A 17,531-nucleotide genomic window follows, 5' to 3' on the forward strand; every position below is an offset into this window, starting at 1 on the left:
ACGGCTATTCAACAATTTTCTTCAAGCTGGTGTTCTCCATATGTTGTCAGACTACTGCTACCGTCATCTCTGTTTATTGGCAAAGTTAGCTGGGGTTGATGGAAGTTGGATTCTGATAGCACCTGGAGGGCAGTAGCACATCTAGGAAGGCTATGTCTGATTGAATTTTGGAAGCACTGAAGTCCTGCAAAGCAACCAGGGCCTTTTCAAAGGTAAACACCCAGCAACTCAGAATGGAAAGTGGCTGGGGTGGGAGAGAGGCCTTTGAGAGGTGCTGCAAATCAGTATGGCCTCCTGGCAACTGTACCTCAACCCAACACTCATGGTGGTGTACTGGTGGTGTTCGAATCACACATACGGCTGGAGCAAAACGGCTTAGCACCACCCTTCCCAAACTTGGCCCCAGGACTCAGCTGAGGCCCCATTTTTCCTGATGTCCAAATGAATGTGGAATTCAGATACCCTCCTGTCTGTTAGTCGTAGACAGCAAGTGGGATGTAAACAAGGAATCCTTGGCATGTTCTGGCACGACGGTGCTTGCTTGGTTCTTCCAAGCCTGACTCAAGCCAAAATGGAGCTCCAGAAAGAGAGTGGCTTGCAAAGTCAACGCCTTGAAGCACATTAAGCGTTGAAACCAAGTCTACGTATGTCCACTGCGCTTGTGGGATCTGGGTTCCCTTGGCACAAAAGACCCTCACAGAGCTTCCCCTGTGTTCCAGCTGCTCACTCACCTCTGTGCATGATCTGGTGCTTCTCTCGTAAGTAAGCCAATCCTCGCAGAACCTGGTGATGTGGCGGGGGCGGGGGAAAGGAGAAGAGAGGAGAAGGGAGAGGTCAGGGCACCACAGCGGCGTAGCGTGGGTTGTCAGCACCCGGGGCAAGGCAAGTAATTTGCGCCCCCTAACCCAGGGCAAGGCAAGTAATTTGCGCCCCTAACCCCTAACCTGCCGCCGCTGCCAGCTTCTTCTTGCTGCTGCCTGGGCTGGGGTATTTACGATAAGGTAGCCACGGCCGCGGGTCCGTGTCAGGTGATCTGAGGCGAGTTGCCGCTGGTGCTGCCGCCCAAACGACGCCACTTGCCCGGAGGAGGAGGAGGGCAGAGAGGCGAGGAAAATGCAACATGGCCCAGCAGCTGCAGCAGCAGCGGCGGGGCTGTGAGGAGGGGCTGCCTGGTGCGCCCTCGACGCGCGGGGACCGCGGCGAGTGCTGAGAGCCGCTGCCTGCCGGACGCCTTCAGCCCGGACGCACGCACAGCTCGTCGGTTCCGCGAGACATGGGGCTCTGCTACAGCCTGCGCCCGAGGCTCTTCGGCGACTCCGGAGGCGGCAAGCGCCCCCCCCAGATGTTGCGCCCGGTGCAGCCGGCACCCCCTGCACCCCCCACGCTACGCCACTGGGGCACCATGAGGATTTGGAAAACTGAAGGCTTCGCAGGGTGGAAATCAGGCTCTTCTGGATCAAGGAAGACAAAGGCTGCCAAGTGTTGGCCAGTGCAACGGATTGCAAAAGAGGAAGGGAGGCTGTACCACCGTTTCTTCCTCCATGGCCTGACTGGTTCCCTCTCACCATACTGGCTGGTCCAGAAATAACCAGATCCAATTATGTTCAGGTCCCCACACCAAAATTTCAAGTGGGGCTTGAGGGGGCAGACATATTTGATGTTTCTGCTCCTTCCCCATTCCTCCCCTCTCATTTCATTCTGTTTGGGCCAGAACCTTTCACGGGAACTTACGTTTCTCTGAGCCCCCACAATAGATCTATGCTTGGGTCTTGCCACCTCAACAATTGCCCTGCTTTTTCATCCATCATTGCCCATTTTTTGTTCTCCTTCGACTATAACCTGCATTTGGTCACCTAATCCACTTGATTGACTGACACTCACCATTGAAATTAATGGAGCCAAATTAGTCATGTCCATCAAATGGGCCTAATCTTGAGCAGGACTGACATTTGATAAAGGCAATTACCCCCCCCCCCCCAATTTGGGGAAGTTCTCTTCCATGTTAAAGGAGGGAGCCCTCAAAACCATCACAAGAGTTTCACTTTTATTGCCTGATCAGTTTCAACAGTTTAAGGTAAGGAAGAGCAGCCGACAAACTCGATGAACCTTTGAAGTGGTTATTAATTATTGTTAAAATAATTCATGCAACGTCTTTCATTTAAAGAAGAAGTACGAAGGCAACTGGTTATTTTTTAGACACCCTGTAAGCAAGGGGTGGGGGGAGAATTGTTATCCTTCTCTACTTCATCAGAACTGAGCTGCTAATACAATTGTACTTTGGTTTTTGAACAGCTTAGTTCTCAAACATTTTGGCTCCCAAACGCCGCAAACCTGGTAGTGACTGTTCCAGTTTGCGAACTATTTTGGGAAGCCGAACGTCCGACGTGGCTTCCGATTAGCTGCAGGAGCTTCCAGTTAAAGACTGCCAGTGATCTACCCCCTTTTTAGGGTTCAGGTTTAAGTTGAGCTTTTTTTTTTTTTAAGGGAGGAGGGAAGCCCCGTTTTTGGGGGGTTCAGGGCAAAGATGTTGAGCTTAGGGGAGCCTGTTGGAAATGCCTGCCACAGAGGGTGAAGTGTTAGTCCCCAAGAAAGTGCCCTATAAAAAGGCTGCATAAAAACACTGAACTTCCAAAGGGGAGAAGGCAGAAAGGACGTCTAATGGAAGGAGAAACAAAAAACAGAGAAGATGCTGGGGGGGGGGGGCATTCACATGAATCATGGAGGGTTCCTGCTAGAGATTTCTGTGGCCAGTCTACCGGGAAACCAATCCATTTCCAAGCATTCTATCGAACCAAACTGAGCCTATTTTCTTTAAACAAGCTTTTTTTTTTTTTACGAGGAAGGCAACAGCATACTCACCGCTATGCTGACTTTCCCCAAGATATCCTCAGGAATTCTCTTGGCTTCTTTCAAAACCTGATCTAGGGAACCTCCATCCTAAACTCAGAGGAAAAGAGACCAGCTGACATAACGTAAGATATTGGCCATAGCCACAGTTCACACCCCGCGCAAGCCAGGCATTCCTGTATGGAGGCAGAGTGCTAACCCATCTCTTCCCCAGACACAGGCATGGTGCAAAGGTACATACTCCCCAGGTACGTACTCCCCAGCCGCAGCCAAATTTTACTGCTAATTGAAACTTTTCTTCTCAAGCATTTTTATACCTCGAATCAGTACAGTGGTGCCTCGCAAGACGGAAATAATCCGTTCCGCGAGTCTCTGCGTCTAGCGGTTTTTCCGTCTTGCGAAGCACGGCTATTAGCGGCTTAGAAAAAGGGGGCGGAGTGAAAAAAACTCGCAAGACATTTTCATCTTGTGAAGCAAGCCCATAGGGAAATTGGTCTTGCGAAGCGCCTCGAAAAACGGAAAACCCTTTCGTCTAGCGGGTTTTTCGTCTTGCGAGGCATTCATCTTGCGGGGCACCACTGTAATTAATCATTTTTTACTTCCTCAGGAAGGGGGACCTTTTGACACTTTTTTCCGCACAGTGAGAAGGGAAAGGGCATTTTCAATTGTGACTCCCCACTTGCCACCTTTGTTGGCATCTTTTCAACAACAGGTAAAGGCTGACTTTGCTTCCCAGGCGTCTGATGGACTGACCCCAGTTAGTTCTGCAATTAGCAGGCCCCTAAAACTTCCTGTGGTTGTTAAGGGGGGGTTGTTTTTGCATCTTTGTGTGTGTGTGTGTGTGTGTGTGTGTGTGTGTATTCCATGAATTGTTGGTGTTCTGTATCAATACGTTTAAAGGTAAAGGGACCCCTGACTGTTAGGTCCAGTCGTGGCCGACTCTGCGGTTGCGGCGCTCATCTCGCTTTATTGGCCGACGGAGCCGGTGTACAGCTTCCGGGTCATGTGGCCAGCAGGACTAAGCTGCTTCTGGCAAACCAGAGCAGCGCACGGAAACGCCGTTTACCTTCCCGCAGGAGCAGTACCTATTGATCTACTTGCACTTTGACGTGCTTTCGAACTGCTAGGTTGGCAGGAGCAGGGACCGAGCAATGGGAGCTCACCCCGTGGCGGGGATTCGAACCGCCGACCTTCTGATCGCCAAGCCCTAGGCTCTGTGGTTTAACCCACAGCGCCACCCACGTCCTTATCAATCTGTTTGCTATTTAGCTAATGTTTTGCATAACTTATTAATGGTATAGTGTATTTATGTTTTTATATGTGTTGTGGTTTGCTTGGAGACCTTTGGGTAACAAGCAACTGATAAGTCTAAATCAGGCATAGGCAAACTCGGCCCTCCAGATGTTTTAGGACTACAACTCCCATCATTCCTACCTACAGGACCAGTGGTCAGGGATGATGGGAATTGTAGTCTCAAAACATTTGGAGGGCCGAGTTTGCCTATGCCTGGTCTAAATGCTGTTGCTGCTATTACTACTAATACCATTACTACTAATAACAGTTGCCTGTTGTGGCTCAGGCAGCATATTATTTCTGTGTCACTTAAATTTGGCAAAATGTAGAATTCACAGCATACCAGTGACCACCGAACAAGTCACCAAATGGCAGCAGCTGCCGTAAACTATGTAAAAGGAACCAAAGCAATAGGGAGATGACCCCCCCTCTCGCTGCCAGATCCTGCACTAGATCTGCACTCGCCTTACGGTTGACACAACTGGCCAACATCTCTCAATGTCTATTGCAAGAACCGGCCTATTTGCAAAGATCTGCAAGAAAGGCTCTGGCCTCACCTTCAGGATTGGTAAGTGGCTGGCAGGAACAAGGGTGCTGCTTTTTTCTGCTGTGGCATTTCCGAATACAGAATATCCACCCTAAGCATATTTGCCTGGCACCCAAGTTACCTCATTACAAGCCAAATGCTTCTCTCTCCCAGTACGTTCTCTCCCAGTACGTTTCCGAGCACAATTCAAAGTGTTGGTGCTGACCTTTAAAGCCCTAAACGGACTCAGTCCTGTGTACCTGAAGGAGCGTCTCCACCCCCATCGTTCAGCCCGGACACTGAGATCCAGCGCCGAGGGCCTTCTGGCGGTTCCCTCATTGCGAGAAGTAAGGTTACAGGGAACCAGGCAGAGGGCCTTCTCGGTAGTGGCACCCGCCCTGTGGAACGCCCTCCCATCAGATGTCAAGGCAATAAACAACTATTTTACTTTTAAAAGACAACTGAAGGCAGCCCTTCTTTAGGGAAGTTTTTAATGTCTGATGCTGTACTGTTTTTAATATTCAGTTGGAAGCCGCCAATATTCAGTTGGAAACCCAGCCAGATGGGCGGGGTATAAATAATAAATTATTATTATTATATCTCTTTCTCTTAACAAAATGAAGGGACTAATTTTGACCTTTGTTTCATAGCTGCTCTTAGTTCTGCCAATCATTAAAAGAAAACCACTTGTGTATGCATATATGTGTATGAGTAAGCCATCTTGGCCATTATTTTGATTGAGAGGTGGGACGCGTATCTTAAGAAAATAAAATAAAGCACCGGCGTCCTTTGCCATCCACTAAATCAATGCCTAACAACACTGGAGACCTGTAAGCAAGCCAAGGCGATTCTCAAACATTCTATTTTATCCACGTGGCCAAAGCATACATTACTTTATACAAATCTCTGCTGTGTTACGATTCTTAAAATGAAACAAAGCTAAAAATGCACAATCTGAAAGAGAGAGAGAGAGAATGTAGCAGATGGCCCTGATCTTGCCTCACGAAAAAGTTGACAAGGTAAAGTTTGCTCTTGTCTGCAGAATGTATTGAGAGATCACAAATACAGCCCACAGAAGTGCATACCAAACCTCTGAAACAGCAATTTGAGAAGACACCACTGGTCTCTGATAAGCTGGAACTTGAATTAGGGCCTCCCCAGCTGACCTTAAGCGTCAGGGAGGTTCATATGTGAATAGCCACTCCCACAAGGTTCCCATGACCTTTGCAAGAAGGGGAGAGATATGGCTTGATCAAATGGCGAAAGAACCTGGTTACAGGTATAAGCAAGAGTCAAGACTGGAAAATACACTGGCCCCTATTTAGCCCCCCAAGGTTATTGCTGGTGCCTGCGAATCAGAGACATTCTTTTCATTCTGTGCAAGGCTTGCTTCTAGAAAAATAACATGGTGCTGGCAGCTAGGATTTTAATTCCCTCCCCAGCACTAGGAACATCTTCGGGGTTATATAATTAAGAGCAGATTTTTTTAAAAAAAGACATGGAGTGCCAGGCACACAACAAGCAGCCAGTGCAGAAACTTAAGAGGAAAACACAAGAATTGCTACACATTCAATGCAAGAACGTTATGCTGCTTCTGCGTGTCCTAGATGGAAGGATTAGCTACAGTCAGAGGTTGATGCTCTGACTGGTGCTGAACAGGGTATCTGTCTTGCTTAAGAAGGTGGGAGAGAAAAACAAGACTTACCATATGCTCCATACAGATGCTTATCTCCCCATCGCTGTAGAAGGCGCCATAGAAACCCACAATGTATGGAGAGTTACACTCGTGAAGCACCTGGAGTTCGCGAATTATCTGGTTTCGGATGGCAGGCTTGATCTCCAGGTGAATCAGCTGTGGAGAGAAGAGGGAGGGGGTGGGGAATGAAGGAACGAAGGGGATAAAAGGCTGCGTCAAAAACTACTTCCATATTACCACCCAAAGGCACTTTAAAGAGAAACTCCAGCCCCTTTTTTTAGACAGCTGAACAACACCAATTGCAAGCCGTGGGAAGAAGAGGGGGAAACTATAAGTTGTTTCAGGAATGGTTCACCATGGGGGGAAAGCCAACAAACTGAGGGAGGACTGATGGGGAAAAAAGTGTACTGGCTGTACAGTGGTGCCCCGCAAGACGAATGCCTCGCAAGACCGAAAACCCACTAGACGAAAGGGTTTTCCGTTTTGGAGGTGCTTCGCAAAACGAATTTCCTATGGGCTTCCTTTGCAAAACGAAAATGTCTTGCGAGTTCCTGCGGGGTTTTTCCCCTTCCCCCCTTTTTCTAAGCCGCTAAGCCGCTTATCCGCTTAAAGCGCTAATAGCGCTAATTCGCTAAACTGTCAATGGGCTTGCTTCGCAAGACGAAAAAACCGCTAGACGAAGAGATTCGCGGAACGGATTCTTTTCGTCTTGCGTGGCACCACTGTATTGCACCAAACGTGAAGAGACAGGTAAATAAAAAATTGTCCAGTGGCACCTTAAGAGACCAACTAAGTTTGCTCCGAGTATGAGCTTTCGCGTGCATGTTATACCCAGAACAAACTTAGTTGGTCTCTAAGGTGCTACTGGACAATTTTTTATTTATTTTGACTGCGTCAGACCAACAACGCTACCTACCTGAATTTAGATACAGGTGTGTGTGTGTAAAAGAAAACAGGGCAACAAGTTAAAGTGTCAGACCAGGTCTGCATTCAAGTCCCCACTCAGCTATGAAGTGAGCCACTCACTCTTATCTCAGCCAAACATATTCCATGAGATTGCAGAGAAGACAAACTCAAGGAAGGTGAACCATTGTCTGCTACCCTGACAAGCTCATGGGGGGGGGGGGGAATGCAATATATATACAGGTGGCGACCATTATAGGAGCATCCGATTGACATGCAAATGCTGGCACATGGGTCCTTTTGGACCCAGAAGTAGGCAGAACAGGGGCATAACGGGGCAGGAGGGGAGGCTTATAAGTGCTCCACTGATGCGGGGGGGGGGGGGGGGCTGTACAACGAACAAACAAACTGATTAAAGACACTAGAAAGATACAAATTCAAATCTTTTTCAAGCTAGCCCAGAAGCTTTAATACAGTGGTACCTTGGTTTACGAACTTAATCTGTTCTAGAAGTCCATTCTTAAACTGCAGTGTTCTTAAACCAAGGCGTGCTTTCCCATAGCAGCTGGAAACTCAGTTTACAAATGGAGCACACTCAACGTGTTCTGCTTCCAAGGCAAAGTTCACAAACCAAAACACCTACTTCCGGGTCTGCAGCGTTCTTAATCCAAGTTGTTTGTAAACGAAGCTGTTCTTAAACCAAGGTACATTAAATGAGGTGGCTAATGACAACTCAGGCTACATACCGGCTAGATTTGGCTTGCCCCCACAGAATTCTCATCATAGATTTACTGGTTACGGCCCAACTGTTTCTTGCCACCTCTGCAGATGCCCCCAAACATTTGGTCACACTGGATGAGACACCACCCTCCTCCTCCTCACCTTCCGTGCCATGATTAGCCCTGAGGGTTTGTGTTGTACTTTGGTGACCACTCCACCATTACCGGCTCCCAGCTCAGAAATCCTCTCAAAATCGTCATCTTTCAGCTCTCCAACTTTGGCCTTCTGGGTGAGAAAAGCCTCCAGCCGTTTCTTCTGCTGCTCATCCAGTTCCAGTTCTTCCAGTTTCTTCTGGAGGTCAACAAGATGTGCTCTTCAAGGAAAGACGGGAGGAAACTGTTGAGTCTCCCAGGATTCCCCATCTGTCCCACTGCTTCTACCAAACAAAGCCTAAGAAGTGAGACTATTTGCTGGCCATAGATGAATCCCCTGGGCCCTGCACATAAACTACCATGGCAAATCATTCTATGTTGTCACGACCCTCAAAACTGTGGTGCCAGAGTCTAGGGGTTTTCACTATGTGAGATTGGCTTCTAACTATTCAGTGCTGACTCCTAGGAAACTGAAGCACTATCAAGTTATTTGGTAGTACAGTGGTGCCCCGCAAGACGAATGCCTCGCAAGACGAAAAACTCGCTAGACGAAAGAGTTTTCCGTTTTTTGAGTCGTTCCGCAAGACGAATTTCCCTATGTGCTTGCTTCGCAAGACGAAACGTCTTGCGAGTTCTTGCGAGTTTTTTTTTCCTTTTTCTTAAAGCTGCTAAGCCGCTAAGCCATTAATAGCCGCTAAGCCGCTAATAGCCGTGCTTCGCAAGACGAAAAAACCGCAAGACGATGAGACTCGCGGAACGGATTAATTTCATATTGCGAGGCGCCACTGTATTCCTGAAGGGGCTTATCTAGCAAGACAACATGTAAGGAAACTCAGCAATCTCTCTCCAGCTAAGTGTGCTGAGTTGCAACCCCCTCTCTAACAATGGCCATGAAGGTGTAAAGGTGATCCTACGTTACGCACTGTGGAAAGCTGCTTTGGAGAGAGCGCCTTTTACCCCCCCCCTTTTCTTCCCCATCTGCTGCCAGTTGAGCCTTACTCTCCAGCACACCCTCCTTGTGTGTTTTGTGCATTAAGGGTGCATTCTGACATTCCCACAGCAGCAGCAGCAGCTCTTCTGCACAGGTCAAATTTATTCTTCCTAAGAAGCAGCCCTCAACTCCATCGTCTGGGCTTCCTGATCAGATCTCACTTTCTACACCAACTGCCTCCCCCGGAAAATCTGATTCTCTGAAGTCGGAATGCAAAGCCTACATTTGGATCCCTGGAAACGATTCTCGCTCCAAGGCAACCCTCTTCAATGTACCCAGCCCCTCTGCCAAAGCTAACCCTTCATCACACTCATGACAACTCTCTAGACAAGCAATTCCCACATAATCTTCTCTTAGGAACCTCTAAAGCTACCTTGTACTGAGTCAGACTATTGGTCTATAAGGCTCAGTATTGTCCTGACTGGTAGCAGAAGCATAGGATTTCAGCCCGACCTGAAGCCTGAACCCAGGACCTTCTGCATGCAAGGCAGAGATGCTCTACCTCTGTGCTATGGCCCTTGCCTTCAACTCACTTTTTTACTTCCTCTACCCCATTCCCATTTCATCATTTGAAAGGCTGGACTGGATGAATCCCAAACCGGAATTAAGATTGCCGGAAGAAATATCAACAACCTCAGATATGCAGATGACACAACTTGGATGGCAAAAAGTGAGGAGGAATTAAAAAAACCTCTTAATGAGGGTAAAAGAGGAGAGTGCAAAATGTGATCTGAAGCTCAACATCGAAAAAACCAAAGATCATGGCCACTGGTCCCATCACCTCCTGGCAAATAGCAGGGGAAGAAATGGAGGCAGTGAGAGATATTACTTTCTTGGGCTCCATGATCACTGCAGATGGTGACAGCAGCCATGAAATTAAAGGACGCCTGCTTCTTGGGAGAAAAGCAATGACAAACCTAGACATCGTCTTAAAAAGCAGAGACATCACCTTGCCAACAAAGGTCTGTATAGTTAAAGCTATGGTTTTCCCAGTAGTGATGTATGGAAGTGAGAGAAGGGTCATAAAGAAGGCTGATCGCCGAAGAATGGGTGCTTTTGAATTATGCTGCTGGAGGAGACTCTTGAGAGTCCCATGGACTGCAAGAAGATCATATCCATTCTGAAGGAAATCAGCCCTGAGTGCTCACTGGAAGGACAGATCCTGAAGCTGAGGTTCCAGTACTTTGGTCACCTCATGAGAAGAGAAGACTCCCTGGAAAAGACCCTGATGCTGGGAGAAGTTGAGGGCACAAAGAGAAGGGGACAACAGAGGATGAGATAGTTGGACAGTGTTCTTGAAGTGTTCATGAGTTTGACCAAATTGCGGGAGGCAGTGGAAGACAGGAGTGCCTGGTGTGCTGTGGTCCATGGGGACATGACTAAACAACAATGAAGCCAATTCTCAGGACTGTGGCCGCTGTTGCCTGCTGACAGCTTCGAGGAGCTGCAGGTGACAGATGAGTACAGGGTGAGGACCAAAGGTGGATAAAAGACCCCAGAAGGAGCACTACCCAGAGGTACTACCCCCTCCCCTAACACCCCACATGCCCCACAGTAGGAATTATATAGACCAGGCAGTCCAAAGTTTGTTTTGGGCGTCTAATCCGGCCCTTTGGTTATCAGTTACCAGGTTAGCTGTAAGTTATCAGGGTAGCTGTAAGTTATGAAAAGCAGGGCTTTTCCTTCATTTTCATTGTGATTAAATGCCTGCCATATCACAATAAAACAAAAAAATGCAAGTTTAACCAGGTAAAAATATACTACAAATGAGATCTTTTTCACTGCCCAAGACCTTTTAAGATACGCACAAAAGACATTATTACCAACAGAAAGTCCAAAGGTCCAAAGCCAGAAGTTAACATCATCCATATCTACCAACATACTCTCAATGTACTGTAAGGACGTTTTTTGATAGATGTTCAATAAAGATGTACCAGATGATATAAACGGAGCCCAACAAGTCTTGACCCCTAAGCAGTTTAAATGGATGAGTAATGTTTACAATGCAATGTTCCATAAGGTTTGACACCATTGGTCTATGGAGAAGTCCTGAACTGTTTTCCAATGACGAGTTATAGCAGATGAAAAGCAAGGCCTTTTCTATTGCTGTGCCCTTCGACCTAAGGTCGCTCATTCCGCCAACTTACTCCAGTAAGCTTCTAAAAAAAAAAAGGAAGAAAAAGAAACTGAAATCCTAAGAACGTACGAAGCTATCTTACACTGAGCCAGGCCACAGGTCCATCTAGCTCAGGCATAGGCAACCTCAGCCCTCTAGATGTTTTTGGGACTACAACTCCCATCATCCCTAGCTAACAGGACCAGTGGTCAGGGATGATGGGAATTGTAGCCCCAAAACATCTGGAGGGCCGAGGTTGCCTATGCCTGATCTAGCTAATACAACCCCAGGGCTGGGAACCTGTGGCCCTCCAGATCTTGCTGGGCTCCAACTTCCATCAACCTTAGTCAGCATGGCCAATGGTCAGGTATGATGGGAGCAGACCCTGTGATCACCATCTTTGTCACATGCCCCCTCCACAAAAGGGGGCTGCGGTGGCTCCCCATTTGTGGAATGCTGTTCCTAGGGAAACTCACCCAGTACCTTCATTACGTATCTTTAGGCACTAGGCAAAAAGAGTCCTTTACTCCCAGGCCTTTGATAAATTAAATCACCTATGGCCTTTTATTTTTTATTTTTTAAATAATATTTATTGAAATTTCCGAGAAAAAAAAGAAGAAAAAGGAAAAAAAATTACATAATCAAAAAAGAAAAAAGTACAAAATACAGAAAAAAAGAAAAAGAAAAATAAGAACAAGTTAAAAACAAATCCCTCTTTCTCTGTCTTATAATTCATTTACTTGTTTCCATGACTTCCTCACACCTCCCTCTTTTGTATTCCAATTCAAATAGTTAATTCAGCAAATTCTTTCCCTCTTTGTTTTATCTTAGTTATTTATCTTAAACATATTATATCATTCTATTTTTCATCTATTATCAATCCATTTTTTGCATATTCCCTTTTAACCTTATTATTAAAAACCACTTCGTTTCATTCCAACTTCATTTTAACATCCATTAATTTTACAATGTTTCTGCAAATAGTCCTTAAGTTTCTTCCCATAAAATTTCAAAATTTAAACCATATTGATACATAACTCCTTCGAACCTTTCTACTAAAGCCAATTAATTCCTTTCCAGCATATTCCCTGTTATTTCATTAATATCAGACTAATTCCAAAAATAAAAAGAAGTTCTCCTCAAATTTTATCCAACGTCCTTTCTTCCTGGTTTCGGGTTATGTCAGTCCTTTCTAGCCTAAATCACCTATGGCCTTTTAACTGCCCTTTGCTCCTTAGATGAAGGGCGGTATAGAAATTTAAGAAATAATAAACAAATAAAATAAGGCTCTACAAGGTATTCTACATCAACTGGCAGCAGCGCTCCATGGTAATATTTCCTATTCCTACCCGGAAAGATCAGGATACTCAACATACAAAGCATGTGCTCTACCACTGAACCATGTCCTCAGAGCAAACACCACTAAATACAGAGGGACCAGTGTCAGAAACTCAATATAGACTCTCATCACCAAATGGCACCTTAAACCTAGGTTACGCTCGCCATAATGGAATATCTAGTCGCTTTTCCCCCTTTTACAATCAAGTTATTTGTTGTTGTTGTTAATTTCATTTCTATACCGCTTTATAGCTTACAGAACAAATCTTAAAGTGGTTGACGACACAGTAAAACATCACATAAAACCATCCAAAATACAACAAGCCTCAAGGAAAAAATTGGCACAAGCTGCCAACCTGGCATCCAGAGATCTCCATGTGGTCGCAGTTGGACTCATGCCAGTCACAAAACACACCTGGGCGCTTGGCTAGTTTCTAACACTGTGTGAGACACACCTCTAAGAAAGAATGTGTGAAATTACACTGTTAAGAAAGCCTTTCTGTTCCAAAAGGCAGAGCAGGTTCAACTGTGTGTGTCTTATCTGGTTGCTCTCATCAATGCTATTCTTTTGGCTTCACTACTGCTGGCTGTTAAAACTGTAAAATAGATACAGCATTAATGCAAAATGTCTTGGTGGACTTTTAAGAGAGTAGAAAGGCAGTAAATCCATCTTAAAATTAAAATAAACTCCCTCTGCCCCTCTGCCAAAGGAAGAATGGAGAAATTAGAAAGTAGACAGTACATTTCAAGCCAGTCTCCCAGTGGATCCTAGTCATTTGCTCTTAGGTTATCTGTTCCTGTACATTTTTCATGTCCTCTTGCAACTTACATAAAAGACTTGCTGGCTTAAGCGTTACAGTACAGTGGTGCCTCGCAAGACGAAAAGAATCCGTTCCGCGAGTCTCTTCGTCTTGCGGTTTTTTCGTCTTGCAAAGCAAGCCCATTGACGGCTTAGCGCTATTAGCGGCTTAGCGGATCAGCTGATAAGCGGCTTAGAAAAAGGGGGGGAGGGGAAAAAGTCGGAAAAACTCGCAAGACATTTTGTCTTGCGAAACAAGCCCATAGGAAATTCATTTTGCGAAGTACCTCCAAAACGGAAAACCCGTTCGTCTAGCGGGTTTTCCGTCTTGCGAGGCATTCGTCTTGCAGGGCACCACTGTACCTTAATTCTCAGCACTCCCCACTGTGTTACCTTCTAACCCCATCCCTGCAAAGTACCCATCTATCCAGCTCTTTTAACACCACTCCCTCTTCAATCTGAGCCACCCTTCCCAGAGGGCTATACCGGGCCTCTCACACATCTCTCTACACCTCTACTAATGAACTCCATGACACCCTTTTAACCACAACCTTTCCTAAGAAACTACCTTACAACTAGGTCATACCATTGCTCAGTTTTTGCCTGCAGCCACCGACAGAGGCTCTCCAGAATTTCAGACAGGGGACATTCCTGCCCTCTCTTAGCCAACACTACCAATCCATTTTCTTCCCCACACTTTCTTCCTCGTGTGAATTTGCTCCTTCAAACGTTTAATCAGAAAACCGTAGCGTTGGAAGGGCCTTGCAATGCAAGAATCCTGTCGTTGGGTGGGCACAAACCACCAACCTTCTGGTTTAACAGCCAGATGCCCTGACCCATTGTGACCTGGGAGACCTGGATCAGAGAGGATGCTTGCCTGGAATGATAAACTCTCATAAATAAAACCTCTTCCAGCTCCCCTCCTTCCATTCACTGCCTTCCCTTCTGCCTTAGTTCTGTTAACATGCAACCCACCCCCCAAACTATTCAGGAACACATGCCATTTCAACACCAGTGGCACTAAGAATAGGTGCCCTTTAAACGCCAATCATCATTCAACCCAAACCCTGGTCTCTTCCATATATGGATTCCTCTTTAAGGCTGCGATCCTATACACACTTACTTGGGAATAAGTCCAACTGAATATAGCACAAATGTCTCTCTCCCAGATGCCCCTCCCCGGTTCATTGCCTCAGCTGCTTTCCCCCACCCTCATGTACTTTAACACTTTAAGACCCATCTCAACCTACAGTGGATGCTTGGGGGTTGCGAACGTGATCCGTGCGGGAGGCGGGTTCGCAACCCGCAGCGCTGCGTCTGCGCAGCTTGCAATTCGGCGCTTCTGCGCAAAGCACGATTTAGCGCTCCTGCGCCCAAACCCGGAAGTAACCCATTTCGGTACTTCCAGGTTAGGCGCAGTGCGCAACCCGAAAACACACAACCTGATGTGTCTGTAACCCGAGGTATGACTGTATTATCAATGCTACTAACAAAAAGTTTCCCTCCAACCTCCCCATTTAGATATTTCCCCCTCTGTCTCTTCTAGTTACACCTGCTCATTAATCGTCTCCTCTTACATTCCACAGCCATCACCCAACACCTCTAATAACAACAATCCCATCTCAAGCCCCTCCAATCGTTGATGTCCCTTTCCAGACCCACATGGACCCCCTTCACATGTGTTAATGCCCCCATCTCCCAGCTGCTCATCTTGCTTCATTATTCAACATCTAGCTCAGTAATAATAACACCCTAAACAGTAAAAATAAATAAATAATGCTTTGTATAATTCATCTTTTTTTGTAATTTTATGTGCACTACTAAGAAGAGTTAAAGATTAAGCAGTCACTTTGCAGTAAATGAAATTGCAACCTTTCAGTCAAAGCCCCCTTCATCCGCTCCTGCCCAGATCTCCTCCTCCCTTCCATAAATGGAATCCCCCTTTAAAGTCACATGCTCTTAAGAGACATAGTTCTCCTTTCCAGCTGCCTACCTTAATAAAGTACAGTGGTGCCTCGCAAGACAAAAAGAATCCGTTCCGCGATTCTCTTCGTCTAGCGGTTTTTTCGTCTTGCGAAGCAAGCCCATTGACAGCTTAGCGGATTAGCGCTATTAGCGGTCTAGCGGCTTTTAGCGATCAGCTGTTAAGCGGCTTATCAGTGGAACAGCTGATAAGCGGCTTAGCGGCTTAGGAAAGGGGGGAGCGAAAAAACCCGCGGGAACTCGCAAGATTTTTTCGTCTTGAGAAGCAAGCCCATAGAGAAATTCGTTTAGCGAAGCGCCTCCAAAACGGAAAACCCTTTCGTCTAGTGGGTTTTCCGTCTTGTGAGGCATTCGTCTTGCGGGGCACCACAGTATTGTTATTGAGTTGTATCCTGTGACAGCCCTACTCAGAGTAGACCCATTGAAAATAACAGGCATGGCTACCTTAGGTTTATTCATTTCAACGGGTCTAACCTGAGTAGGACTTAGTTGCATGCAACCCACTGATAACACTAATACTACTTATGTGGCTCAAGGCTCCAATAGCTCTTTCCATATGAACTGACCTGGACCTTGTGATTGTTATCTTAGGAGGTCTGGAGCACAACAGAATGGGGACTTTTCATTGGTGGCTCCCCACTTATGGAATGCTCTCCCCAGGGATGACTGCCTGGTGCCATCATGACACAGCTTTAGGAGCATGGCGAAAAAACATTTCTTTTTTGCCAGGGGTTTGGCCTCCTTTTAACAACAGGGATGGTCTTTTAGATGTTTTTGTGTTGTGCTAGCTTTAATGTTCGTGTCTGTTTGCTTACATAATGTCAGTTGCTTTGAGTTGCCCCAGTAAAAAAGCAACCAGTAAATTTAAAAAAAAAACAATACCTAGAGTTTGGGACCCAAAAGCCTACAAGCAATTTACAACAACACATTTAAAAACATACAACACAAACACACCAGGCCATTAGTGTTTAAAGCCCTAAACTCCTCAAATATGATCGCCTCCTTCCCGACAGACCTATTGGGTCCTAAGACTGGCAGAGGGTGCCCCCTTGATTACTCCTCTGCCCTCAGAAGCTCAAGGGGGTGGCAAGAGGCAGGAGATGGCATTCTCTGTGGAAACCCCTCCCAAGTTGTGCAACTATTGAGGGGTGTGTGGCAACTTCACTTTAGTTGTTCTTATTTTTATCTGTAAGCTGCCTTGAGTTCCCTGTCAGAGAAAAGGATGAGGATAATAACCATTATTATTATTATTATTATTATTATTATTATTATTATTATTATTATTATACTCTCCCCTCTCGGTTTTAACATGATTCTCAGATACAGAAATTCAATTCAATTCAATTATTTGTTAATTAATCAATCTATGTGGCAGGGGACAGCAGTGGTGGTTGTCTGTTTGGTTGTGAGTCACACTGGGTTGCCCTAAGCAGCCAATAAATTCAGCAAGTAATCATAACAATATAGTTTTTGGTAAATGCTGAAGCCTATTTATAAAGACATGCCTTCTTTCTGAGATTGCTATGTTGTTTTAAAACATTGTGCAACATTGTGCTTTTCATCTTAGTGCTGTCTTTTAGTTGCTGTAACCAGCCCCAGGACCTTAAAGGGAAGGGCAGATAATAATAATAATTACTCCCACAAGCGCCCACCCTTCCTCCCTCAGTCTAACACCCCCACACCCTTTATTCCCTTTCCTAGACCTCCTCTTCCCCACCTCTGCATCCCCACACCCTACTTTTATATGTATTTTATATGTATTTATATGTATTTCTTCCCACGATTGCAAGCCACTTAAAAAAAAAAGCCCACACACAACACCTTGTGTAACGTTGTGTGTTTTCGTGGAAGCGTTATGCTTTTCAGTTGCTGCAACCTGCCCTGAGACTGTACGGGGGAAGGGTGGGCAATAATAATAATAATAATAATAATAATAATAATAATAATAATAATAATTTATTATTTATACCCCGCCCATCTGGGCTGGTTTCCCCAGCCACTCTGGGCGGCTTCCAAATGAATATTAAAAACAATACAGCATTAGACATTAAAAACTTCCCTAAAGAGGGCTGTCTTCAGTTGTCTTTTAAAAGTAAAATAGTTGTTTATTTCCTTGACATCTGGTGGGAGGGCGTTCCACAGGGAGGGTGCCACCACCAAGAAGGCC

General features: G+C 45.8%; 1 protein-coding gene across 1 annotated transcript in view; it reads right to left on the reverse strand.

Annotated features, from left to right (window-relative positions):
* MAP2K2 (mitogen-activated protein kinase kinase 2) overlaps window positions 1-17,531 on the reverse strand; it is a 44,036-nt gene that overhangs the window by 22,093 nt on the left and 4,412 nt on the right. The window contains exons 2-5 of the mRNA XM_081846343.1: window positions 8,148-8,358; window positions 6,372-6,518; window positions 2,860-2,937; window positions 732-783 (exon numbers count right to left, since the gene is read on the reverse strand). Coding sequence (XP_081702469.1) covers window positions 732-783; window positions 2,860-2,937; window positions 6,372-6,518; window positions 8,148-8,358 — 488 coding nt within the window. The remainder of the gene's footprint in view (window positions 1-731; window positions 784-2,859; window positions 2,938-6,371; window positions 6,519-8,147; window positions 8,359-17,531) is intronic.

This window comes from Podarcis erhardii (genome assembly GCF_964252035.2).
Source record: "Podarcis erhardii genome assembly, chromosome: 18".
NCBI classification, from domain to species: Eukaryota; Metazoa; Chordata; class Lepidosauria; order Squamata; family Lacertidae; genus Podarcis; species Podarcis erhardii.